Below are 27,674 nucleotides of genomic sequence, written 5' to 3' on the forward strand. Positions count from 1 at the left end.
GCACTGAGGAACTAAATGTGGCTAGAATGTACGGATGGTTGAAAATGGAGTTGGAGAGGTAAGTGAAGGCCAAGAAATACAGGGCTTTGTAGGTCATGATAAGGACTAGGGTATTTACCCAGAGAGAAATGAGGAGCCATAGAGGGTTTTAGCAGGGGGGCAATAGCAGGAGATTTGCATTTTAGGAAGTATATCCTGGTTGTTGGGAGAAGATCGGATCGTAGGGGGGCTAGGGTGGGAGTGGTGGGACCCGTGAGGGGGCCGCCGATGCCATCCAAGGAGAGTTGATGGCTTGGACTACGGCAGCCCCCTTCGCCCTTGGCCCATGAGGCCTGGTGTTTGCAGCTCAGTGTCAGCTACATGGAGACTTTGGGAACCAAGCGATCATTCGGCTAGAAAATGTTCCATGTTCCAGCGTTCCATCTGGGGCAAGCACTGTTTCCCAGCCCATTTTCTCAGAAGAGTCGTGCATGTGTGTGCACGCGCGTGTATATATGTGCAGGGAACTACATGCACACATCCTTGTTTCCTCGAGATTCCCTTAGTTCTATCGAATTCAGTAGCTTTCCTGAATCCTAAAGCTTGAAACCACTGGTGTCAGAATCCCGTGGAGCATGGTTACCCCTTCCTCCTCCAAGATGTGAGCTGCAGGTAAGTGACAGGGGAATGCGGGCTCCTCGCTGTGCCTCTGCCCTCAGGACCACTGGGGTGGATGCCTTGATGGGGAGACTCGACAGCTGATGGAGGTGGAAACGTCTCTCACCCGCACACCTGCCTTGGCTAGGTCCCTTTGCTCCCTCCAGGAGGGAAGAAAGATGTGGCCTCTAGTCTGTCACCTTTTCCTTTCCTGGTTTGGCACTGTCCTTTATACTTGCCTTCTCCAACCCAAGGGAAAGATAGGAGCCAGGGCTGCTGAATTAGAGAAGCTCCCTGTACCCCCCAGCCCCCACCCACAGGGACAGGATGAGGAACACTAAACACTAACACAGAACACTAAGGAGGTGTTTGTGTTTGAGGCAGGAAAAGGGTGTTGAATAGGAAGAGATAATAACAGGGCCTGGACAGAGGGGCATCTCCATGTCTCAAGACTCACTTGCTGAACTACTTTTTGTGGTCAAAGATAAAGAAATGGAGCCTTGGTTTGATTCCTCATATTGCAACAATTCAAAGCAGTTAAATGAGAGACCTATGTACCCAAAGAATGAAGGTGGGCCATCCTTTGAAGGAGCAAGTCCTATAAAAAATATAGCCGCTATTTGTGGAGGGCTTACTCAGTGTGAGGCACATATTTGGTGTTTTACATTCATTACCTTACTTAAACTTCACCTCTGAGGTTGATTCTCTTATTAGCCTCCTTTTACACATAAGGGGACTGAAGGCAAGTGGGCTGCTCAGCATCCCAGGGCTCAGAGGTGGTGAAGAGTATGGCTCCAAAGTGAGCCTGAGTCCTGCATCACGCTAAGCAGAGCTGGGGGAGTGAGTTCAAGATCTGGTCCCTCAATAAATAACGAAAGAAAAGGCTCATCCTCAGGTCACCTGAGAGCTTCTTAAAAATGCAGGCTCCTGGGGCACCTGGGTGGCTCGGTCGGTTAAGCATCTGCCTTCCACTCAGGTCATGATCTCAGGGTCTTGGGATTGAGTCCCATGTTGGGCTCCCTGCTGGGTGGGGAGTCTGCTTGTCCCTTTCCGTCTGCCCCCCACCTGCTCATGTGCATGCTTTCTCTCTCCCTCTAATAAATAAAATCTTTTTTTAAAATGCAGGCTCCTGGGCCCCATCCCCCCAAGCTTCTGAGACAGACTCTGGGAGCCTGGGGCCTGGGCATCAGCATGGTAACAGGTCCCCTGGGATTCTGGTGCACGCAAGTTTCAAACCCTCTGGACAAAGCCAAGGCTGAAAGGGTGTGTACAACCAGGGTGTACCCTCCTTCCCCAAAAAGGCACAAGGCTTGCTTGCCCCAGGCAGACCAGGTGACCCAGAGAGATGGGAGCATGTCTGTGGCTCTGTTAGGTTGTGACCAGAAAGAAGCAGCCTCACTCTGTGTCTTCTTGCCTGACAGAGTTTGCCGGGAATGAGAGCTGGCCGGTGCCCTTGGCCCCAGGAAGCTGCTCCAGCACAGGGACAGAAGGATGTCTTGTCACCAAGGAGGCCACAGGGTGGCCCAGACCAGCTCAGAGCCATTGACAAGCTCACTTAGTGTCTGGTCCACTTGCCCCCCCACCGAGCACAGGGCTCTTGTCCCCACCATGCTGCTGGCCTTTAGTGCAAAAGGACGATCCTTTCCTCCAGAATAAGTTCATTTGGGAATTGCCTGCTTGACCATTTTGGACCTTGGAAACTGGACATTTTCCTGGGCCAGTGAGCCCTGCTCAGAAGAAGGGGGACAGAAGCTTTACAGCCTGGCCACCTCCCCCACCAACTCCAACAAGACCTCTGAGGTTCATTGGCTCTTTGGAGGGAAACGGCTTCCCCATTTAAGCAGGGCCCTTTTGATCTTATTCCCTTGGTCAGATGTAACCAAATTTCAAAAATCAAGCTTTTGGTCTCTTATATCAAAAGTCACATCATCCTTGATATATTAAGGAAAACAAGTAAGGAGTGGGACCCTGCGTATAGGAGGCCACTGCTCTATTTGTCAGGGTGACATATGGTGCTGATTCATGCATAGACTCTCTTGGAAGAATGCATAGCTGGTAAGAGGGGTTGCTTCTGACACAGGAAACTAGGGGGTGGGGTGCTGTGGAGGCCTTGGCCTTTCTGGTCATTTCCTGTGGACTAGGATCCCCTCTGTGAAGACTGAAGGCTGACATTCTTCCTCCTCCTGCAGCCTCTTTCATGGCAGGGCTGAGCAGGGGCAGTGACAGCTGATGGGGCTCTGAGCTGGTCTGGGCCACCCTGTGGCCTCCTTGGTGACAAGACATCCTTCTGTCCCTGTGCTGGAGCAGCTTCCTTATCAGTGCTTATTCTTTAGAACGCCTGCATATTTCGCCATGTACAGGTACTATTTGAACAAAAGAAACAATATAAGAGAAAGCAAAGCCAAACAAACAAAAATGGTCTCCGTGGATACAGGTAAAATGGTGCCTCTCGACAGAACTCTTCTGCAACACTTTGGTTGCAGAATGATAACAAAATCCTCGAGTCCCTGCCAGCCAACTGGCCTCCTCAAAGCCCAGGAGGAGGGAGGCTTGGAACGTGCAGGGAAGGGGCAGTCCCGTGGAGCACAAAGAGCAAGGTGGGACAAAGGCGAGGCTGACATGATACCCCAGAAAATACAGACCCCTGTAGGCATCCAAAACCTCTGGGTTCTCCCCAGGTGGGTGACAGGAGCCCCTGAAGGATTTAGAAGCAGGAATCCCCTGAAGGATTTAGAAGGCCACCAGAAATGGGCTGAGGTCAGAATGGAATTTCAAAGGATGACACTGGTAGGTACTGGGCTGGCTGAGTTGGAGGACAATTTGGAGGCAGGGAAACCAGGAAGGATAGCTTTCCTTCTTCATCCCTGTGAGACATGATCACCATCCTGACCTCAGACAAGAGGGGTAGATTCCTAGGAGAGTGAAGTGCCCAAATCATGGGGTGCGGTGGAGGCCTTGGCCTTTCTGGTCATTTCCTGTGGACTAGGATCCCCTCTGTGAAGACTGAAGGCTGACATTCTTCCTCCTCCTGTGGCCTCTTTCATGGCAGGGCTGAGCAGGGGCAGTGACAGCTGATGGGGCTCTAGCTTGGGACGTGAAGATGATCCTTTAGGACTGCAAAAGCCCCCAGTTTCCTTTTAGGTAATTCAGGGGAAGTATGGGCCCAAGTAGGATAATAGAAGACTCTCCTCCCAATTTGACTCAGGACAGAATTTTTTCAAGATTTTATTTATTTATTTGAGAGAGAGAGAGAGAACACAAGCAAGGGGAGGGGCAAAGGGAGAGGGAGAAGCAGGCTCCCCAATGAGCAGGGAGCCCCACGCGGGACTCCATCCCAGGACCCTGGGATCATGAGCTGAGCCAAAGGCAGACACTTAACCAACTAAGCCACTCAGGCACCCCCAATTCAAGACAGATTAAATTCAAGTTGAAAATGAAAGCAGTTGGACCAGTCTTGTTTCCTGAGTGCCGGCAGCAGCTCATACCTCTTAGAGCTGTTTCATTTAGAGGCAAGAAACAATATAATGGCACCCTTGTATCTAGGAGTGACGGACCTTTTTCTTCTTTGGAGAGATAGATTTCTTGCTGTTGGTGAAGGCCCTTGAAGATTGTAGTTTAAACTCAACTGGAAAGTGGTCACTGACATCCAAGGCCTATCAAGAGAAAAGGGAGATGAATTTGGGAGTTAGGACACTGTCATTTTAGTGATGAACAAATTCAGGCTCAAGGTGGGAAGATAAAACCCCTAAAGTCACGCAACAGACCACACACTAGTGAGCATCATCCTTGGACCAGCTCAATCAGAAATTTAGACAGGTCTTCAAGCCGCAGAGTCATTGACTTTGAGACTCGGGGACCAATGGCCCGATGTTGTGTCTCCAGTGGCGGCCTCAAAGGATGACACCAGCCCATCTTCCCAGGACAGTGGCCCAGAAGGACAAAGAGGGCAGTTGTACCTCCTCTTCGGTCAAATCATAAACTTTCTGAAAGTTAAAGGTGCTGTTTGATTTGGGAACAACAGAGCTGATGATCTCTTGTCCTCTAAGCACGATCCTAGAGAAAGGGAGAGAAGACCGCCCGTTAATCCACCTTGTTGGTTTCTGAAACAAGCCAAGTTTCCTGTTTGACATCTGGAACTGACTGAGCAGCCTGGCCCTTTTGTGTGATGTTCAAAGCCCAGGCCTGGTTCTGTGATCCTTAGGACAGTATCTAAGACTGGGGAAATTGGATCATCCCCTGCTGGAGCCCTGTGGGCCCCCACACAGCATTTCCCTGTGTGGACAGTAGCCCTGAAGGTGGAAGAGAAGATTTTATATGAAACATGGACACCACACCATGGAGCAATGACTTACATACTGAGAATGTTGTTCCCTTTGCAATTATTTTTCACTTTTATTATGGAGAAAGGTGCTGGTTTATCTTTTTTTTTTTTTTAAGGTTTTATTTATTTACTAGAGAGAGTTTGGGAGTGTGCATGGGGCGGGGTGGGTGGAGGGCAGAGGGAGAGGGAGAAGCAGACTCACTGCTGAGCAGGGAGCCCGATGCAGGGCACGATCCCAGGAACCCTGGGATCATGACCTGAGCTGAAGGCAGACACTTAACCCACTGAGCCACCCAGGTGCCCCTGGCTTATCTTTAATAACCCCCTAAGCTCCCATTTTGACCAAGACAGGGCAGGCTACAATCACCAAGCACTCTGCAAGCAAGATAATTAAGGCAGAATTTAACATTGTTCGGTTTTCACTGGGCTTATTTTTTTTTAGTTATTTTCGATTTATGACTAATGATGCTATTTTCTTACCTTAGCATGAAATTTCCTTTGAAAATTAATTTACTTCATTAGAAATGAATGAATTTATAGACAAATACAGGGAAAAACCATAGTACAGTGCTTTGTAGTGACAGCAAAGACTGGGAACATGGTAGTTAAGTGAGTTTTGGAACCATGGACTCTAACCTATCCCAAGTGGAGTGACGCATTTGGGATCTGCATGGCCCCAACGGACTGAGTGAGGAAGGACAAGGTGAGTCAAACTGCCAGGTCATGACTATCCACTGAGCTTTTCCTGATTCCGACTGGGCTGATTTGGTTTCCTGTGTTTGCTACCAATCCCACCGTGGTTAACTCTGAACTCAGTCCACAAGTAAACTCTTCACATTTGCTTGGAGATTTCTTCAAGCCATCCTTCAGACCCAGAGACTCAAGAGCTACATAGTTAAGGCTCCCCCGTTTCTGACTTCTAGGGACGTGCGTGGTTGATTGTTGAAGCTGATGGTTGAAGGCTTTCCCGAGGCAGCTCCATGCACAGGCCAGTTCTTTCCATCTTTTGTGTCCAACAGCGAACAGCTCATGGGAGGTAAATAAATATTTGAACACAGAACAAAGACTGGAATTGAGACCACTTCATCTTACTCCCCTTACTAGAAATGTATATCCCTTTTCTTTAAAAAAATTTTTTTTTATTTTTTAAGTGGGCTCCATGCTCGAACTCAGACCCTGCAATCAAGAGTCACATGTTCTACCAACTGAGCCAGACTGGCGCCCCAGAAATTTATATCCCCTTTAAAAAAACATAAAAGAGGGATGCTTGGGTGACTCAGTCGGTTAAGCGTCTGCCTTTGGCTCAGGTCATGATCCTGGGGTCCTGGGATGGAGCCCCGTGTCAGGCTCCTTGCTCAGAGGGGAGCCTGCTTCTCCCTCTGCTTGCTGCTCCCACTGCTTGTGCTCTCTCTTTCTCTGTCTCTGTCAAATAAATAAATAAATATCTTTTAAAAAAAAACATAAAAGATATATGCTGGTCTGGAAAACATAGAAAATCCAGAGGAACAAATGAGAAATTAATCTTTGAAAAAATCACAGGTAATCCTGCCATCCTTTGGCATATGTGTCTAAACCTGAGGTTCTTTTAGTAAATACCTCTTTTAACCTGTTCCCCCACCCCACCTAATCTACTGTGAGCATCCTTCCCGGTGATGCACTGTTCTTCTGCTTCATTATTTTCAATCACCTCTCCCTTGTTGGCCAGGGGAGAATGGGGCCGCAGAAGGGACTTGACCTGCCCAAGGCCGCACACACGGCATGTGCGAGCAGGCTAGTGGGTGAGTGGCCGTCTCGAACCCGCTCTGCTGACAAGCCCTCAAAGTCAGACGGGGAGCGCAGGCACCGGGGAGCCCAGGCTCCTGCCGTCCCGCCTCCGTCTGCTTTCCCCAGTGCTAGGGCGCTTTCCACTCTCGGGAGCCGGAGCAGAGACTTCTGCAAAGAACACACCAGCCCTGAAAGCTCCAAGAGGAACAAAGGAGGTCATGGGATGGAAGTGAAAGCCTGACCTCAAAACTAGAGAAGTGAGAACAACTGTCTTCTGGCAGAAGCCATCTGGTGCTTCCTTGGAGGAAGGCCGAGCTCTGGGAACCGCGGCCGCCGCGGGTTCTGCTACGGATGGGAAGATCAGGAACATTCACATGCTTCGAGTGCCTCTCACACCTCCCGGTTTAAGGAGCAAAAGTGAAAGCTGACTGAAAATCCCCAGGGAGATTTTACAATACTGTTTTTTTTAAATGTAAGCTCTACAGCCACCATGAGGCTTGAACTCACACCCCGAGATCAAGAGCCGCATGCTCCGCTCACTGAGCCAGCCGGGTGCCCCGAGAATGCTGTTATTTAAAGGTATGTATTTGCATTTAGGAATGTATAGCAAAAGCTTTAAAAGTATAAATACTCTTCTACTGGTCTCATATGGAATGTCCATTTCAGCAGTGCTTATGCTCGCAAACTCTTGGCAATAACCTAAGCTCAGTGACAGGGGACTTGAGTGACTAAATTCTGGTATGTCTTCGTGATGAGATAATTAACAGCCGGTGAATGTGTGGAACACTTATCATCTGCCAGGCATTGTGTGAGAAGACATATACTACTTCATCTCCTCCTCCTCATGGTTCCATGAATGAGGCTCAACTACAGTCTCCGTTTTACAGGCCAAGAAGCAAAGACACACAGAGCTTAAGTCTCTCAGTCACAGACCTGGGGTGGTAGAGGCAGGATTTGAAGCTAGGCCTGCACTAGCCAGTGCTAAGCCACAATGCTCAGGGCTCCCAGTCATGGTCATGCATGTTGCACACTGCACAAGTACCCGATACGTGGGCCTGGAGTCTAGTTGACTCAGCACTGCAACCAGGTTCTTCCTCCGCCCTGAGGGGGCGCCTTTCCTGAGGCGTATCAAGCACTGCATGGGCTAGCCTGAGTCGGGCAGATGCCTCTTACCTGTCATATGCACAGCTGGTGCTCCCCTTGACCGTGGTGTCCTCTTGGTCCCCTATCAGCCAAACAAACCTGGGGTCAGTCCTCAAGCGGATGTTCTTCCAGGCCTTCTTGGGGACATAGCTACAGCCGGCGTTGAAGTCACCCATGAAAATGAAGTTCTGAAAGAGTTATTTGGAATCGTCACCTTCTGGGTATTATTGCCAAATACTTTTCCTTAGAACTGCTAGCGATGACTCCACCTCCCATGCCCAGTAAACAGTGGGTTCTGTGACGGGCTAAATTGTGTCCTCCCAACCCCCACCCCCAAATTCATATACTGAAGTCCTAACGCACGATACCTTATGTGACTGTATTTGGAGAGAGGGCCTTTAAAGAGGTGGCCAAGGTAAAATGAGGTTATATGGGTGGCCCCTAATCCAATACGACTGGTGTCCTCATAAAAAGAGATTGGACACAGAGAGACACAGAGGGAAGACCAAGGACAGAGGCTTCAGGAGAAACCAACCCTGCTGACACCTTGACATTGGACATCCAGCTTCCAGAGCTGTGAAGAATACATTTCTGTTGTTTTAATGACCCAGTCTTTGGCAGCCCTGGCAAATTAATACAAGATCTTTCTTCATTTCTTTTTTTTTTTTTTTAAAGATTTTATTTATTTATTTGAGAGTGAGCGAGCACACACCAGCACAAACAGGGCTAAGGGCAGAGGGAAAGCGAGCACCCCGGGGTCATGACCTGAGCCGAATGCAGACGCTTCATCAACAGAGCCACCCAGGTGCCCGGATTTCTTCTTGGTTTTTAAAGTTGAAAATGGAGTCACAGTTTGGATAAGTATTTGACAGGTGAGGACATACAAAGGAAGGTGTCACTGGGCAGGAGGACGTTTGCCGTAACCCTTCCCTCCTGTTCTTAGTCACCGCGTCCGTATCATTCAGCATGCTGAGTTAGGTGGGCATAAAAGAATCCAGCTCACTTATTCCCTCAAATCTTTCTGGCTCAAACTACTGTAGGGTATAAATATATGAATGAATCAACGCCTTTTGTTTCCAAGCAGGAAAGATGAATTTGGGCGGTATGACAGCTTTGGCGCCGTGCTTTCTCTTCTATTGTTTAGAGGTTGGGAACTTACTCCTGTGGAAATTCTGTCTACTGAGGAAGTGGGAAGAGCCTGAAAGGGAGGGGGTGATAGAGTGAGTTGTCTACCCCTGCCCTGAGGCCACCAACAGAACCTTCTATCTTAAAAGTGTTCTTCCCTACAGAGCTTTTGGAACAAAATTTTAATATTCCTCAATCCAGAGGAAGTGTCAGATTTCCTTGTTGGTGTTATTGTTTGGGGCTGTTGCTGACTTTGGAGTTTTCTTCAAAAACATTTTATTTTGACCTCAGAGATCATGGTTTTCCCTGAGATTGATGGGTGCGGCTGAGGACAGATGTCATCCTTAACCCGAGGGGCCACCAGCTCCTATTGTTATAGGCACGATTTACTGAGCATGCACTATGTGTCAGGCCAAGCATTATATGTTTCATAAAGTTGAGGCGCCTGGGTGGCTCAGTAGGTTACGCATCCAACTCTTGATTTCAGCTCAAGTCATGATCTCGGGGTCCAGGGATGGAGCCCCACATCTGGCTCTGTGCTCACTGTGGAGTCTGCTTGTCCCTCCCCCTCTGCTCCTCCCCTCCCCCATGCTCCCTCTTTCTCTCAAATAAATAAATAAATCTTAAAAAAATGTTTCATAAAGTTTAAGTTAAATCTCACGATAAACACTAGGAGGTAGAATGGACGTTTAATCCCTGTGGAAACAGGATAGAGGGATAAAGCGACCCTCTCTAGACCACTCCACTCGTTGGCTCAAGTGGTAAAGTCAAGAATTCAATGCTGATCTGCCTCCCTGAAGGCCCGCAGCACAAGAGCAGCCCCTCTTATTCACTCTCGTGCCATCACTGCCTCCCTAGTGCCTGACATGTAAGAAATGCTCAATAAATTCTTGTTAAATGTCAAAGAATTCAAAATTTCAGGAATGAATGAGTCTTTCTCTTGCCTGGCTTTTTACAAATAAGCAATGAATCACACACCTCGTGCTCTCCATGTCCTAGCTCTGTGTCCCCACTTTACTTGACTCATGTTGCACTCTGGAAGGTGGGACTGAAGGGGGGGCTGTCACTGGAGTCACATCCCAAAAGGAAGAAAGAGGAGGAAGAGCCCTCGGGAACACTTCCTTATTTGTCAAGAGCTTTCACAGACCCTCAGAGCCACGGAGGGGTGACATTGCTGTTTTCCAGATGAGGAAATAATTGAGGTCAAGAAGGACGGTGGATATAGTCTCCTAGATAGCACCCCTAGATTCTTGGGGAAACGACTTCCCTCCTTCACCTCAGTCTGTGAGGTTGGGCTGAAGCTCACACAGATTTAATGAATCAGAGTTTCTCAACCCCCTTGATCACTGTGGTTGGTTCAGGGATGGACATGTGACCCAATCAGGGCCAATGGGACTCCACCCTGGGGCACTTGTTGCATTATGTGGGTGGGCTGGAAGCTGCTGGTGGCCATCTTGCCATCCCAAAGGTGGAGGCCACCCAGAGGAAACGAGGGCTAAGAGATGGAAAGAAAGAGACAAGACAAGCCCTGATTACCTTGCCTGAGCCCTGCATCCAGCTATGCCGGACCTACTCCTGGACATTTTAGTTACATGAACCAATAAATTGCACCTCCCTTTTCAGGAACCAATTTGAGAGTCTGTCCCTTGCCATGAAGGACTCCTGACCTCTGTGTGTCTCACTGTTATCATTGCAAAGAGAGAATGATAAAGGTAGTTAGTCGTGGGGTTATTGGGAGCATTAAACGAACTTGTCCATGTCCAGCCTCAGCATAGGGCCTCGCACCAGCTATTCACTCGGTGATTTGGAGCAGTGTATGAATTGCCGAGACCCACGTGGGTGGTACCCAGGCAGGTTTAGCAAGAAGGATATTTAAGGCTGAGGTAAGGCCTAAAATGAGGCTCTAACAGGGTGGTGGGCTGCACATGTCCTGCCCCCACTCGCCCTCCCGGGGAGTCGCTCATCCCTTCCCAGAACTGGATTCTGCCTCTGCTAGATGGGAGTTCAACAGACAGAGAAGGTCATCACCTCCGCCTTCCAACGGCGTTTCATGTCCCAGTAGACATCAGCCAGCTCATCAATCTCTTTCACGGAGGTCTCAGGGGTGGTGTGCAGGGGGACAATCACAAAGTCCTTGACAACTGAGGAACAGGAAAGAGGTGGAGGTCACATGCACACTTCCCTGAACAGGAGCAGGTTCCATGAACACTGCTCTTGGGAAACGGGACTGCGCTGTCTGGGTCTCCTCATTTCTAGAGGGTCCAGCCGGTGGCTGAGATGTGAATGTTCTTGGGACCATTAGGCCGCTGTTTTCAGCACATGAAAGCTTCTTCTTTTTTTTTTTTTAATTTTTTTATTGTTATGTTAATCCCCATACATTACATCATTAGTTTTAGATATAGTGTTCCATGATTCATTGTTTGTGCATAACACCCAGTGCTCCATGCAGAACGTGCCCTCCTCAATACCCATCACCAGGCTAACCCATCCTCCCACCCAGCACATGAAAGCTTCTTTTCACCCACTCAACTGCCTGGCTAAGAGAAAGCTGGTAGACAGGCCTCCTTGCTGACATTGTGGGTGTTTTTATTTTCTCGTTTTTTGAAAAATGGTATTTTCTACTTTTTAAAAAAATAAGAAGCCTCTTCGGCTTTTGTACTAAAGAAAAACGTTTTTTCTGATTTAAAAAATATTGAGGCTTGTCAGTTTATGCTTCTTTTATAATCTGGAAAAAAAGCCCTTCTAAAATTATGGTTTTTTTTAAAGCAGCTTTTCGTGAAATATCTGAAAACCTCCCCCCACCAGGAGGGACTGAGAAAGCCCGCATCAGGGCATGTGGGGAGCCTGGGAACCATGCCTTGCCCACCTGCCACGGGCAGCTGACGTGTTCTGAACGCCTCTTCCCTGGGCTTTTCCTCGCCCAGTGCCTGGGTCCCCGCTCCTACTCAGGAGCTGAAGGCTGGTGGGGGTCACTGCTCAAGTCACACAGTGGGGAGTCAGGACTCAGATCAAGAAGCCTGTCTCCAGGACACCACACTTACCCACCAGCCTTATCTCCCCCCTCTCCTCCTCAGGCCTCCACTCCACTCCCCATCCTCTCTTTGGTTCCCCTAAACACCCCTACCCCTTCCCCACCTGTGAGCTTGTGTGTGCTCACTGGGATCTCCCCCTGGAATGTCCCTTCGCCCAGCTCTCTGTGATTGGCTTCTTCAAGTCACAGCCCAATGTCACCCTGAAGAGGCCATCTGTGGCCTACCCCATCTAAGGCGGGCCCCTCACCCCACCATGGAATGCACTCTGCTTTTACTTCCTTCGTGCTCTGAAATTACTTGCTGTGCTTCTTAGTTTGGCCCACTGGAACCAGAGCTCTGTCTTGCTCACCCTCTTGGCTCCAGCACTTAGCATAGCACCTGGCCCATGGGAGGGACTCAAAAATGTTTGTTGATTGAATACATGATTGAATGAATGAATGAATAAAGGAAAGAAATGATAAATGAATGGCTAACTCAAATAGAGGGGACATAAGGATGTTTCCTTGTACAAGAGAGAAAATTCCAAACAGGGCATGGCTGCGGTGCCATCCTCGGGGAGGAAGGGAGGAGAAGGGTGAAAAGGTGGATGCTCAAGACAAACAGGTTTGTTTAGCAATGTTTAGCTATGCATAGCTGAAGACTCTCTTCGAGAAGGTGTGGGGTGCTCTCCAAATACTGTCTGGTTAGCCAAGTGAGAATCGTGTGCACGACAAAGGTGATTATTACACATGCTCTTTGAAGTGCATTTCTGCCCTAAACAGCCCCCACCTCCTTCTCTTTTTCTACTGGAAATTTCCTCCACCATTCTTCCATGTTTGTTTTCCTGAAGTACTAATTAAGCCAGGGCAGAAATAGTTACCTTCCTCGTCCAGGCTGTTTATATCTGTGTAATATATATGTGGGTGTGCATTATGTACAGCTCTGCATATATTTATTTGGTCAGTATCTGTCTTGCCCACTACAACATAACTTCCCTAGGACAGGGACCTTGTCTGTCTTGTCCAGTGCCTGGAACAGAGCCTGGCATGTGGTAGGTACTGAAAAAAATATTTGATTCCATATAGCTCCAATCTGTAAATCAAATTAATTCTTGACTTTCCATTTAGAGATGCACAGCGGTTAAGAGTGTGGGCGCCCAAGATAGTGGCTTGGGTTATAACCCCGCTCATTCATTTCAAGAGCTACTGAGTGACCTTGGGCAAGTGACTCCACTTGTTTGAACCTCGGCTTCTTCAAATGTAAAGTGTAGATAATCCTAAATCCTCCCCTGCAGGGTGTTGCAAGGATTACAGAAACCTAGCACTAATCAGGGATCAATAATTATTAGTGGCTTATGCAAGTGTAGTTGTCTAAGTTCAAAGGTGCAATCATTTGGATTTCCTCTCTACACCCAGTCTGTGGAGGAGATTGGAGGGGGAGGGAGGGATGGAGGGACAGGGAGGCTCTAGGTTGGGGAGGGAGAGGGAGACTCTAGGTTGGGGGTTCATCTCTGCTAGCCATCACTGGGATTTTTTTTTAATGACGTTGTATTTGATTGGGACTGAAGAATTGTGGTAAGTAATTTCCATCAGCCTAAATGCTCCAAAGAGAGTGGAGTTATCACTGATTTCAGAACGTGGGTTCCAGGTTGAGGAGGTCTTGAGTCATGGCATTTTGAGAAGCCAGACTACATCCTCAGCATTCAAATATGAGACGTTCTTAATGGCCATCTCGAGTCTAACGCCTCCCTAACGATGCTGTGCAAACCCTGGGACCCCAGCTCACACTCGGGGCTACTGTCCATTCTTGCGATCACAGGAAGATCATGCGCAAGAGGGGCCTGTGGGTCTCACCGGTGTGGGGTGACTGGAACCAGACCACAAAGGGTTCCCTGGAAAACACGTCTGAGTCTCCAGCCTGATAGTCGTGGTAGAGGTAGCGTTTCTTCACAGATACTAGCTTTTCCCTAGAAATAAAAAAAAGGAAGCCCTTCCAGTTGAGTCAGTTGTCTTCTTACTTCATTCAGGAAGCAGAGACATAGCACATGGCTTTATTAGCCCCCCAGGCAGGCTCTTGCCCTGCAAGGGATCTTTCGCTCGAGAACAAGTTTCTGTCAATTCTTCTCAATGGCCAGAGCCCTTTGAAAGCTGGTGATCTGAACAGTCCCAGTTATCTGGGTCACCCACAAGTTAATGTTCAGACTTAGAACAAATTACTGGTAGGAAGAAGACAAGACTATGAAGTTTCAGAGTCAACCATGCTGGGCAGCTCCGGTCTCTATCCCTGGGCCAGGACTTGACTGTGAAGGATAAAGAACTGACCCTGCAGACGAGGCAGCCCCTGAGTCAACCAACAAATTCGGTGTCAGGAAGCTGCTTGCACTGTTTAGTTTGAGGAGATAATGCTTTGCTTCGGCCTCAATTTGACAGCAATTATTTTGATCAATATTGAGAACTGGTTAGAGATCATTAGAGATCCAAATTTGGTTTTGAAGAAAAGAGATGCGGGGCGCCTGGGTGGCTCAGTCGTTAAGTGTCTGCCTTCGGCTCAGGTCATGATCCCAGGGTCCTGGGATCGAGCCCCACATCGGGCTCCCTGCTCAGCGGAGAGCCTGCTTCTCCCTCTCCCACTCCCCCTGCTTGTGTTCCCTCTCTCTCTGTGTCTCTGTCAAAAAAATAAATAAAATCTTAAAAAAAAAAAAAAGAGATGCATTTTGATTCAATTCACAGTCATCATTTATAAGTGAATCATGTCCCAGGAAACAGAGATTATACTTACTTGTAGAGAAAGGCATACTGTTCCTTATATGTGTTTCTTCCAAGCCGAGAGCTAATCACATAGTTGTACTTTATGCTTCTTCTTGAGTTTCTAGAAAACATAAAGATTTTACATTGCATCTTAAAAAAATAAGCATTCCCCTGCTGCATGCTCCCCTCTCTCCAATCTGTGTCCATATTGCCAATGGCATCATGGAGAAAGGCTGTCATTCATCATAACCTTAGAGTCTAATAAGAAGGGCCACCATCGACTATGAATGTGACATCTCTCAGGATCTTTACAGCCATTATCTCCTGCCCTTAGGAGGTGGGTAGTATTGTTACCCAATTTTTATAGTTTGCAGGTGCAAAGCTGAGATTTGAGCTCAGATCCTACATACGCCAAATCCACATGCTTTGGCCTGCACCTGTGGACATTATTGAGACCATAGAAGATGCAGTCAGAATCAGCCCCAAATCCCACTCTGGCTCATGGCTGGGGCTGACCTCATACTCAGGTTACCCTGTCCCTGCATTACCCCTGAACATTTCTCATAGGCAGGATCCCTAGTACCATTTTCATTGGACATTCACTCCTGCTCTGAAAACCCCCAAACATTTTCTCACAAGTCCTGGAACTATGATTTCAAATCAGCTATGGGGGCACCTGGGTGGCTCAGTCATTGGGCGTCTGCCTTCGGCTCAGGTCATGATCCCAGGGTCCTGGGATCGAGCCCCACCTCGGGCTCCCTGCTCAGCGGGAGGCCTGCTTCTCCCTCTCCCACTCCCCCACTTATGTTCCCTATCTCGCTGTGTCTCTCTCTGTCAAATAAATAAATAAAATCTTCAAATCAGCTATGGTTTATGTCCTGGGGGCTAGAGAGACAGCTGTGAAGTCCCATTAACTGTACCCCTCATTTATACCAGGGAAATGGACTCTCCGTGTGTTTGCCAAGCCTGCTGGTAACCCCACCCTGGGCAGAGCCTGACACGGTTTTATTCCATTCACACACGAAGATCTAGGGCATATCTAAGCTGTGGCATGTTCTCAGGTTCGGTTGAAAAATAGCAGAAGGGGTCTTTAGGAACCAACTGAGGCCCTGCAGAAATTCCTGGGAGTGCAGATACATCTTCTAAGGCAGATCCGGCCGCTGGGGCCCGAGAAGTATGGACAGTGGATTCTACTAGGCTTCCAGTTTGGGAAGGCTGGCCTTGTTCCAAATCTCGCCTGCCAAATTTTGGGTTGGCAAACTGCTTACAATGACTCAGCTGTGAGGCGACTAAGGCCCCTCCTGGCTTACGGGGGATAAGGGGACAAACAGGCCTGCGTCTGCCTGGAGTCCTTGGCACAGTCTAGGAAGGTTGGGGAGAACTGAGAGCAGTGAGGGTGGGAAGACCCAATCCAGGATGGCTGTGGGGAGGGGCTTGGAGCCCCCTGCTCTCCCATACTTCTGAAAACTGACCAGAGCCCCTCTATGGAAGACTGAGGAGGCTCAGAATAGAGCAACGGCTTTAAAGTCAGACATGACCCAGGGCAAAGGTAAGCTCCACCATTTACCGGCTGGGGGAACTTGGGCAGGTCCCTCCTCTCTGTGCCTCAGTTCCCTCAGCTATAAGGGAAGCATTAATAGTACCGACCTTACAAAGTTGTTGTGGGAGTAAATGAAATAGCACACATAAATTGATTAACAGGATGCCTGGCATGTAGTTAGGGTATCGATGGTAGCCGTTACACGTGGCCCTCTGGACCACCATCTGCCATCATAATTTTCCTCCTTTTACTAGTAATAGACACCACCAGCACTTACTGATCCCTACTATGTGCCAGGCACAATCCAACCAGTTATATGCAGGATTTAATCACTGCCACATCCCAGGAAGATGGGTTCCATTATTAGCCAGGGAAAATGAGGTACAAAGAGGTTGAGTAACTTGCTCAAAGGCACAGCAGGGCCAAGATCCAAACACAAGTGGTGTGAGACAAGTGTAGGTGCCTAGGCCTTGTGCTAAACTCCCTTTTCTATTGTCAAAGATCAGATCTACAACCACTGAGGCTAAAACATATTTTTAGATGAGAAACCGAGGCCCAGAGAGGGGCGAGGCCAGCCCCAGAGGCCTCCGTGTAAATGACAGTGTCCAAGGCTGGACACTAATGAGGCTGGATTGACCATTCATTTATTTTTTTTAAAAATGTGAGTTTTCTTAATTATAAAAGTATAATGATGACCAGATGTACCGGATGATAGATTACATGGTTGTTTGTTAGCATTTTCTCTGTGCTTTTAAGGATGTTTAAAATGTTTCATAAGAAGAAGGAAAGGAGGTATAACATTCTCATTGTAGAAAACCTGGAAAATACAGAAAATATATAGAAGACATCACATTTAAATTCCTTGTAATTTTTACTCTGAGATAGCCTTGGTCAACCGTTGGTTCACTGCTTTTGAATCTTTTAAATGTTTTTTGTTTTGTTTTTCTTTTGACATAATTGAGTTACTTGGTACATATTATTGTATACACTAGTTTGTGGTGTAATCTTACTGTGCATGTACAAAAGAAACATTATATTAGAAGTTTTTAAAAATTGGAGTGCATCAGAATCACCCGGGAAGGTTATTTAGATGAAGATTATTCTCAGGGATCCCACAGACATTCTCATTCAATAGACTGGCGATTCTTGAATGTGCCTTTTTGACTCACTTTGGGGTGATTTTCAGGTGGGTGGCTCTGCTGATTATTCTTTGAGAATGAATATAAATCATAAATATAATCCAGTGTAATCAAAGATTATTTGAGGACATTATCTTTTGGGGTTTTTTGAAGTTATAAAATCAATTCAGACTTTTTGTGAAATATTCAAGTCATATAGAAATATATAAAGTAAAAAGTAAATGTTCCCCATTTCTTCACTGACCCTGTCCACAATGGTCTTACAATCACACCCACCCCCTGGCCCAGAAGTAACCACTGTTAACAGTGTGGAGTGCATCCTCCCATTCTTTCCTCTATGCCCATGCAAACTCAAACACACTCTTATTCATGCATAGTGTAATGTGATCACTGAAATGGGCTACTCTACCTACAGTTCTGAACCTGCTTTTTTCAATATACTGCAGCTGTCTTTCCATGCTGGAATATTTAGCTCGAACCTATTCTGTAGTGAACATGCTTTTTAATGGCTACATAATATTCCAGCCTGCAGGCATATCATAACTTCATATTTGTACTCAATCTTTTCCTTATGACAGTAGTTCTCATTTCAGCCTCTTGTCTCTTTCGTTTCTCTCTCTGTCCTGGCTCCTCATCTGTTTCCTCTATTTTGCTTTATCATATTAAAACTAGCCAGTCAAAAGTTCTCAGGACTGCAGGTGGTGGAGTTGGAAGCCTGGGCAGTGTTGGCCATGTGACCTGGTGGTCAGGGCAGCTGCTGGCTTTCACACTAGTTTCAGTTCCCGGGGCTTTTCAGGTGCCCTTGCACTTGACCTTGAGCCTGCAGGGGGTCCAGCCCTCCCCCCCAATCTTTACCCATTTAGTCTCTCCATCAGTGTGGGACAGATCATGTTGTTGCTGTCCTTGATTTCCATCAGGAGTATGATATCACAGCGTTTGATGACCTGCAGAGACAGAATTCCCAGATGTTTCAGGTAAATAATCTACAGATAATAAAATCTTTTATTGGGCACTGTGTTTTAAGTATAGGATTGGTGTTTTGTTAAAGTAATTAACTTCATTGCTGAAACAAGTGAGGAACTTCCTGAAGTAGGTAATATCGTTATGTCCTTTTTATTTTATTTTATTAAAGATTTTATTTTTAACCTCTACGCTCAAAGTAGAGATTGAAGTCACAATCGTGAGATCAAGAGTTGAAAGCTCCACCAACTGAGCCAGCCAGGCACCCCAGTTATGTCTATCGTAAAGATGAGGAGCTGGGGCTCCAGGGAAGTTAAGTAAACTACCCAAAGTCACTCAGCTAGAAAGTGGCTGAGACAGAATGCAAATCCAGGCAATCCGAATCCAGAGCCTATGATCACATGACCACACATCCTATATCTTGGCTTTGCTTGAATAATCACAATAACAATCATAAATATTTATTAAGCTCTTAGTGAGAGGTATACGGCTGGATATGGGTCTCCCCAGTTCACCTGGCAACAAAATTATAATAATAAAATTTCTAAGGGCTAACGTGAGCCTACTCTGAGCCTCACCAACTCTGCGACATGACTATGATTATTAGCTCGCTAAACATAGGAGGAAACCAGGCTCAGAGCGACTGAGTGAAAAGCTTGAAGTCACACAGCTAGTACATAGATAGTAGAGTCGGGATTTAAATTCAGGTTCGTGTGACTACAAAGCCCACCACGCTGTTAAAATACCAGGGAGAGCTGGGTCTGACCACCAAGCCAGCCTGCTGATTTAGTCACTTGTCACTGTCAGACCTTTCTGGAAGGCACCTTCACGTATATACCTAGGGGCGCCTGGCTGGCTCGGTTGGTGGAGCACGTGACTCTTGATCTCAGAGTTGTGAGTTTGAGCCCCACGCTGGGTTTAGAGAGTACTTAAAAATAAGTAAAATCTTTTTAAAAAATACTCTTTAAAGTATCTATCAAAAGCCTTAGAGAATATACTTACCCTTTGGCCTAGTTTTCCCACCTCGCGGAAGGTCTTCTATTGTAATGAAATATCTACTATTTCTCTGCATCTCAGTGTCCTCATCTATAGACTGGAATGATGATAGTTATTCCCTCACAGGGTTGCTGGGGGATTAAATGGTTACTTCGAGCAGTGCCAGCCATGTAAGAGGCACACAATAAATTATTATTGCTATTATTATTACTTGTACAGATCAAAGAGGAAGATGCATTTTAACAACAACCACAAAATTGGAAACAACCTAAGTGACCCCAAATAGGAAAGCATTAAATGAAAGATAGCATAGGGCATTATATAGCATTAAAAGTCATGTTTATGGGCGCCTCAGTGGCTCAGTCCGTTAAGCGTCTGTCTCTTGATTTCAGCTCAAGTGATGATCTCAGGGATGTGGTTTCAAGCCCCATGTCGGGCTCTGCGCTGGGCGTGGAGCCTGCTTAAGATTCTCTCTCTCCTTCTGCCCCTCCCCCCTTTAAAAAAAGTAATGTTTTAAAAGAATATTAACAAAATAAATAAATGAAAGAATATTAACAGCATGTGAAATGGTTCTGATATAAAAGCAGGATACAGGGGCGCCTGGGTGGCTCAGATGGTTAAGCGTCTGCCTTCGGCTCAGGTCATGATCCCAGGGTCCTGGGATCGAGCCCCACGTCCGGCTCCCTGCTCAGCGGGGGGCCTGCTTCTCCCCCTCCCTCTGCTTCTCCCCTTGCTCATATTCTCTCTCTCTCTCTCTGTATCTCTGTGTCTCGAATGAATAAATAAAAAAAAAAAAAAGCAGGATACAAAACTGATGATATAGGGTAGTCTCCATGCTGAAAAACAGATGCAAATTTATGTATTTATTTTTGCATAGAAAAATGCCCATAATGCCCTAAATGCCAATAGCTCTTATCTTCCAGTGATGGGATAACACTTCTTTATATGTTTCTATATTTTCAAAATAGTCCCTAATGACTATTTTTTACTTAATAAAATTAATTTAGAAATTATAAATTTATAATTTTAAAAAATTATACCTTTCTAATTAAAAAATATTAAAGTGTTATTTAAAAAAGAAGACTGCAGGGCGCCTGCCTGGCTCAGTCGGTTAAACATCTGCCTTCAGCTCAGGTCATGATCCCGGGTCCTGGGATCGAGCCCCACATCGGGCTCCCTGCTCAGCGGGAAGCCTGCTTCTCCCTCTGCTCCTCTCTCTTGCTCTCTCTTTCACGTAAATAAGTAAGTAAAGAATATAAAATCCCTGGCCTAGAGCAGGTGCTCATACACGAGGCTCTGTAAATATCACTGCCCTGAATGTCTGGCTTCGGGTTTCACTGCCTGCCACTCCCCCTGGTTGTTCTCTCTGTGTCAAATAAATAAATAAAATCTTAAAAAAAAAAAATAAATGTTAGCTCTTATCATCAACTTATTGAATTTTTATAATAAACCTTCGATGCAGGTCCTCTTATTATCCCCATGGTGTCGTTGGGACTCAGGCTCAGCGTGGCTAAGTAATCTGAACATCGTGTGGATATGAATAATGGGATCCTCTACTACAGAGCCCCTCTTGCCCACTATGCTCAACAACCAAGGAAATCATATTCCTGCAATTGTTCCTTCTCCCTTTTCAATGTAATCCATAGGTGGAGGGCAAAAATGGACGAGGGTTCAGGCTCCCTTTTCTGAGCTGAAGCGTTGAGCTTTTAGATTCCCTGCTTACAACCCTTTTGCCCACACAACGAACACTCCAGAGCCCCACATCTCCAGCAGTTACTCTAGCAGATTTCCACTTCCCTTGGGTACTTGCCTCTGAACCTCTGGGAACATTTCCTATAGACTGGAATCTACACTGTGGTGAGCAATGGCTCAAGATCTCATCGTCAGCATTCTCCTTGGGATGAAACCTATAACTTTAACTGGTTGGCCCTTATCTAGCCGTCCATCCTCCCACCCATCTATCCATGCATTTGCTTATCCATCCAACAAAATTTTATCAGGGGCATGCTACATACCAGGCAACGTGCTAGGCCTTGCTTTACTCCCAACCGTACAGCATCTGGCATGAGTCAAGGAGCGAGGGGAGGGAGGGGGAGGGAGGGAGGGACAGGGAGCCATACTGGAACCAGTTGAGCCAAGTTTATAAAGCATAAATACCTTCCTGTATTTAACTCTTCTTTATGGCATTGTAAAGAAAAATGGGAATAAATTTCCTAGCCAGTCCTTTAAAAAATAATTTTGTTACAGTTTTCTTTTTTTTTTTTAAAGATTTTATTTATTTATTTGACAGAGAGAGATAGCGAGAGCAGGAACACAAGCAGGGGGAGTGGGAGAGGGAGAAGCAGGCCTCCCGAGGAGCAGGGAGCCCGATGCGGGGCTCGATCCCAGGACCCTGTGATCATGACCTGAGCCGAAGGCAGATGGTTAACGACTGAGCCACCCAGGTGCCCCTACAGTTTCCTAATTATAAAAATAATGTTGCTTATTATAGAAAATTTGAAAAATACAGAAAAGACTATAAAAAATCACCTGATGACCTGTAAACCCAACACTCAGACACTTTTCACATGATTTCTCTACTTATACATATTTACAAAATGACATCAAAATAACTAGCCTGTTAACTGAATCAAATGGCCTTAGATTCATATCTTGACTCTATTGCTCACCAGTTGTGTGACCCTGAGCAAGTCACTTAAGCTCCCCGAACCCGCCAGACTCCTTATCTGTAAACTGGGGCAATATCTTCTTCATGGGGTTGTCATGGGCATTAAAGGATATGATGGATGTAAAACATTCAGTCCAGTTCCTGGCACGGAAAAGATGCTCCGCAAACAGTGGCAATGTTTATCACACAGTTTGGGTCTTGTTGTTTTGTTTGTTTGTTTGTTTGTTTCCAGCCTCATGTGATGTTGTGAGCATTTTCCCCACAGTGATTAAATACTCACTTTTCAGATCTATAACTGATACATGTTTTCCCTGCCCCAGTTTCAGGCCAGGAAAAATATATCTCCCCTGACTCTGTGTCTGCAGAATGAGGCTCCAAAGATGGGGGGCCCCCAGAAGGCCCTCCCAGACCTGAAACTCAAGATTTTCCTGACTCTGTTCACAGAGGGAGGGAGTAGAGGTTGAGCACGGCCAACAGTGAGGGGTTCCCAGCAAGCGGCGTTGTGTTGTGAGTGGGCCTGGGGAGAGCAGAAGGGACAGTCTAGAGAAGTCTTATGAAGACTCTGGGGCCAAGAGCAGCCTATGAAGCCCTCTTTTGTGCCTCTAAGCAGGGGGCAGCACAGCATGGGAGGGGAAAGAGCCCAGATAGGGTCAGTTAGGCCTGGGTCCCCATCCTTACTCTCACACTTACTGGCTCCATGACCCGGGACTATGTCCTTCTCCTCTCTGAACTCCACTTGCCCATCTGCAAAAGGCAATCCGAGGGGTTGTGAGGCTGAACTTGGATGCTGCACATTAAGGACCTGGCCCACAGTAAGCACTCCTGAAATTATAAGTACAATGTGCTGTGGGAGACTATGCTTACCACGTCCACCGTGTCATTCCCGGTGCCTCGGGGCATCTGGCACATGGCCTACCTTCAGTGAGTATCTGGGGGATGAACGAACTTTGCACTTTAAGGACACAAACTGAGGGAGGGGACAGAAGCAGCCTTGCCCAGGCAGGGTTTGGCATCTGGAGAACTGCTTGTGGTGCCGGCCAGCAAACCCAAGATGGAGAAGACAGGCCTCCCTCACTCTCCAACCTCCCCAATGAAGGTCATAATGACAACAGCATGATGAAGCTGGGCTCATCTCCGAAGTGATCAAGCCAGTATGGAAGGGTGGACAAGGCATCTTCTCTAATAGGGTTGGGTCGTATGGCTGGATTCGATCCTGGTTCTTCTGCTTACCCGCTAGGGAATCCTGGGTAAGGCACTTCAGCATTCTGAGTCTGCCTTCTCAGTTACAAAGTGGGGGCAGTGCCACCTATGCCATAATATTAAATAAGAACAGAGGGGCGCCTGGGGGGCTCGGTCGGTTAAGCGTTTGCCTTCAGCTCAGGTCATGATCCCGGTGTCCTGGGACTGAGCCCCACATCAGGCTCCCCGCTCAGCATGGAGCCTGCTTCTCCCTCTGCTCCTCTCTCTTGCTCTCTCTCTCACATAAATAAATAAGTAAAGAAGAATATAAAATCCCTGGCCTAGAGCAGGTGCTCAGACACGAGGCCCTGTGAATATTACTGCCCTGAATGTCTGGGTTCAGGTTTCACTGTAAGTGCCCTCAGTGGCTCTGGCAGTGTTTGGGGATGGCCTCTGTTTACGGGATGGTTTTGCAGCAACGGGGTTCGGTAAGGAGTCCTTGACAGAGACTTCCCACACGCTTGGTGTTTGGGGTGATGGGCCGTCCGTCAGTCGGCCCTCTAGGACACGGCAGCTCAGGGGAGGTGTGAGTGTAGGGCCCCAGTGATGGAATCTCCAAGAACCAAAAGACAGCCTCTTAAGACTGTGATGACTTTTCCCGGGTAGAATAAGTGAGGAAGGTGATGGGCACCTGGGAACTCGGAGGTACCCAGGCTCCATGCGCCCTTGTGCAAGGAAGCAGGGAAAATAGTTTCCTGGTGCATCAGAGCTCCCTGTTGAGTCAGGGAGTCTCGGCTCCCACAGGTTGGGCATGGCTGTTTTGGTTAAACGACCAGTGCTGGAAGGCCTTGGGTACCATCCAAAGGGCAGGGCCAGCCAGGGGGCGGGCAGTCTGAATGAGAACAGAGCATGTAGTCCTTGCTCTAATCCATTTCGTGTATTAATACCAACAGTGGTGGCTCTGTAATCACCTGCCCGGTCCCAGGCTCTCCTGGGGCCCTTCCACACCGTGAGTTCTCTCTGCCAACGGGCACTACAGGTTGCGTAAGGCCCACTTTCTGAAAGGCCCAGAGGCTCAGGGAGGAGAAGGGAATTCCTGAGCTCGCTCACACAGCTGCTGGGCAGGACCTGAACCCAGGGCTCCTGGGCTTCCCACCATACCACGGTGCCCCCACGGTTTTCTAAGGTGATAATACCCAGACAGAGCCCTGGGAAAGGTTTCAGCTCCCAGCATCATCAAAGATAAATTAACCTGTTGGGTAAAGAGAGTCAACTGACTCAGAGAAACGTGAGCAGCGACTCCAGACCTTGGTCATATTACCCAAGGGAAGTTTTATCTAAGTGGAAAGAAAGATTAGAATTGGTAGTTGGGAAAAGGTTGATGGGGTGGAAGGTGGAGAAGGAGGGAGAGAGGGGGAAGAGGGAGAGAGAAAGAGAGAGAGGAAGGAAGGAAGGAAAGAAAGAAAGAAAAGAAGAGAAAAAAAGAAAAGTGAAAGAAGAGAAAGCGAAAAAGTCTGTGCTGTATTGATGGATAAAAAGACCAGGCTGGGCTGGCATCCCAGCTCCCCTCCACCCACCCATCCACCACCTACGTGAGGTCACTACACCTTTTGTTGTTCATCTCTTCGTGGGGGATAATGACCCTCCTTCTCAAGGGTGATGAAATGAAATCGTGTATTTGTAGTGCCCGGCAGGGGCACTCAGTAAATGGTGATCAACATGATAGTAATAGCCAGCCCCTCCCTGGAGCTTACTAGAAGCCAGATACTGCTTTAGGAGCTTTACATTTACCAACTCACATATTCCCCCCAAACAATCCCACAGGGGGGTACCATCGTGGCTCCTGAGCACCCCTCAGGTTCGGAGGATGACATGAAGCCCAGAGAGGGGATGTGGCTATTGGCGTTATTGCTGTCAGGGTTGTGACCGAATGCCAAGTCAGCTGCTACCTAGAGACTAACTTCAGTGACATTTCTCCCGAGTCTCTTCAAGTCTGAAAGCAGAGAGACGGCGTGAGGGGTGTCCAGCACTCTTTCTGACAGGAGGGGGTCTCACCTTCATGATGACATCCATGGCATTCTTGTTTTCTTTCTTGGCTTCCCCAAAGGACCTCACGTTAAAGGAGCAGAGCCTCAGGGCCAGGGCACTGGTGATGGACAGGAAGAGAAGCAGAAGGCAGGTCGGTGGCTGAGGCATCCTGGCTCGGCTCGGGCTTCACGAGAGGACAGCGGTGTCTGGCATGCGCGGGCTCTGGGCCACCTCCTCGGGCTCAGCTGACTTATAAAGGCTGCAGATAACAGGAATGACTGGATTCCGTGTTGCTACTTTCACTTCTCTGAGGAACTGAAGATCATGGGTTTCATTCCCCAAGGAAATACAGAAAAGGGAGCCCCTTTTAGGAGCCCCTGTTTTTGTCACTCTGGTGAGGAAATCGGCCTGCTTAATCGAGGGACCATCCCCTGCAAAGTCTCTCAGATCCCAACCAGGAACCAGCTGTGACATCTGGTCATCAACCCTGAGGTGGCATGCCATGTGCCTTTTCCTGAGAATGGATGACTCGGAAGCGGTCCACCCCGGAGGGCAGCTGGGCTGAGGGCGCCTTCTGGGGGCGGGGATGATGGTGGGGCAGGGGTCAGTGGGAAATCCTGCCAGGTTTTCTGTCCTTACTGGGATTTAGCCACCAGCTGTCCGCTGGACACACCCAGGCTCCGACTCTCTAATCGCCCTGGTGGGCATAATTAAGGTCAACTCTGGTTTGAGTTACATCATGTTTTAGGCAATTTTACCATTTACAGTTTAACACTCCAGACGCTAGTGGTGTGTTGCCAGGGAGCGCAATTTCTAGTCTGCTGGAACGGGTCGGTAAAATGTCCTTGGACTCGATGGACAAAGAGCCAATGAAAGCCCCTGGAGAGATCCACGGTTCAACCAGATACTATCTTAATGTTTGTGAGAGATGAATGACCCCAAGAAAGGAAGGTCTTTCAAGAACTGTAGGATTTCAACCCAAATGAAGTGAGTTTTAGAGAGGTGGGCATGGAGATGGGACTATCTGAAATGCAAAATCCAGTCAAGTCATAAGCCCTTGGTGAGATTTGCAGACTTTGGCAAGGCAAATTCTTCTGTGAAGAAGGTGGGTAATGAGAATAACTGGAAGCCAGTGTTGGGATCTCTGGGCCACCCCTTCTTGAAGCGATGGGCAGGAAAAGGGAAAAGCACACATATATCACTAACACGTCCAGGCAGCATCCTGGCCAAAATCTCTGGCCAAGCACGCTCAGGCGTCCTAAGGAGATAACCTCAAATAACACAGGGAAGGAAATAACGGTTTCCTGAGTTCCTATGAGATGCAGCTCCCTGGTGTCGACAACAGGCCTCTCTGAATCTCCGGGGAAAAGGGTGATGATCGTCTTCCTTGGCAAATCGGCATCTCCCAACCGGAGGATGATTTAGAATTGAGTGTGGTACATGCTTTTTGTGCCCTTTAAGAAGGAATTTGTACATATGCGCATTTTATGAACTTGTAATATACGAGAGATTTTGGACTATTTAACTGACAATCTTGTAACTCCAACATTAACTGTGTAGTTAGGGAGATTGATTTAGATTTGTGACTTTACGTTGAAACCTTTCTAAATTCATGCACAGTTCTGGAACATTTATAAGAATTTTGGGTTAACAGTGTTTTAGAAGTTTAATTTATTAAAATTACTTAGTATTTAGTGGTGCCTGGCAGGCTCAGTCAGTAGAGCATGGGACTCTTGATCTCAGGGTTGTGGGTTCAAGCCCCCTGTTGGGTGTAGAGATTACTTAAAGACAAAAAAATTATTGGGGCGCCTGGGTGGCTCAGTTGGTTAAGCGACTGCCTTCGGCTCAGGTCATGATCCTGGAGTCCCCGGATCGAGTCCCGCATCGGGCTCCCTGCTCAGCAGGGAGTCTGCTTCTCCCTCTCCCGCTCCCCGCCCTTGTGCTCTCTCTCTCACTCTCTCTCTCAAATAAATAAATAAAATCTTTTAAAAAAATTATTTAAAAAAAAGAATTACTTAGTATTTTAAAAGGTGGCTTTTTTATTAGTTCAGATAACTAAAGACGTTTACAAGGAAATGGGGTATATTAAATGTATAAAAGTAGTTTAAGATGTTTGTAAATGGGTCTATAGCCCCTTAAAAGTAATTATTTAAGTTTGCTGAATGTAGGGTTGGTTAGGTTTAGCAAATAAAAATACAGAGCTCTAGGTAAATTTGACTTTTTAAAAAAATATTAATTTTTTTATTTTAGAGATAGAGAGCAAGCAGGGGGAGAGAGAGAAAGAATCTGAAGCAGACTCCCTGCAGAGCCCCATGGGGGGCTCAATCCCAGGACCCTGAGATCATGACCTGAGCCAAAATCAGGAGTCAGATGCTTAATTGACTGAGCCACCCAGGCACCCCTAGGTCAATTTGACT

General features: G+C 47.3%; 1 protein-coding gene across 1 annotated transcript; it reads right to left on the bottom strand.

Annotated features, from left to right (window-relative positions):
* Nucleotides 1-3,974: 3,974 nt before the first annotated feature.
* Nucleotides 3,975-25,729, bottom strand: DNASE1L3 (deoxyribonuclease 1 like 3). The gene is made up of 8 exons (XM_032412255.1): nucleotides 25,285-25,729; nucleotides 18,282-18,370; nucleotides 14,779-14,868; nucleotides 13,854-13,966; nucleotides 11,018-11,130; nucleotides 7,895-8,052; nucleotides 4,593-4,689; nucleotides 3,975-4,289 (listed from the first exon to the last, which is right to left on the bottom strand). The coding sequence occupies exons 1-8, from the start codon at nucleotides 25,423-25,425 to the stop codon at nucleotides 4,176-4,178; spliced, it is 915 nt and encodes a 304-aa protein (XP_032268146.1). The 5' UTR covers nucleotides 25,426-25,729; the 3' UTR covers nucleotides 3,975-4,175.
* Between the last annotated feature and the right edge of the window lie 1,945 nt (nucleotides 25,730-27,674).

This window comes from Phoca vitulina, unplaced genomic scaffold (assembly GCF_004348235.1).
Source record: "Phoca vitulina isolate PV1807 unplaced genomic scaffold, GSC_HSeal_1.0 scaffold13, whole genome shotgun sequence".
Classification (NCBI taxonomy): domain Eukaryota; kingdom Metazoa; phylum Chordata; class Mammalia; order Carnivora; family Phocidae; genus Phoca; species Phoca vitulina.

Excerpts from the sequence above, each read along its gene's own strand:
- DNASE1L3 (XM_032412255.1), bottom strand. The coding sequence starts at position 25,425 with ATGCCTCAGCCACCGACCTGCCTTCTGCTTCTCTTCCTGTCCATCACC. Across the intron at positions 13,967-14,778 it reads CAGTATGCCTTTCTCTACAA|GGAAAAGCTAGTATCTGTGA; the intron begins GTAAGTATAATC and ends TTTTATTTCTAG. Across the intron at positions 4,690-7,894 it reads ACCAGCTGTGCATATGACAG|GATCGTGCTTAGAGGACAAG; the intron begins GTAAGAGGCATC and ends CCCTTTCTCTAG.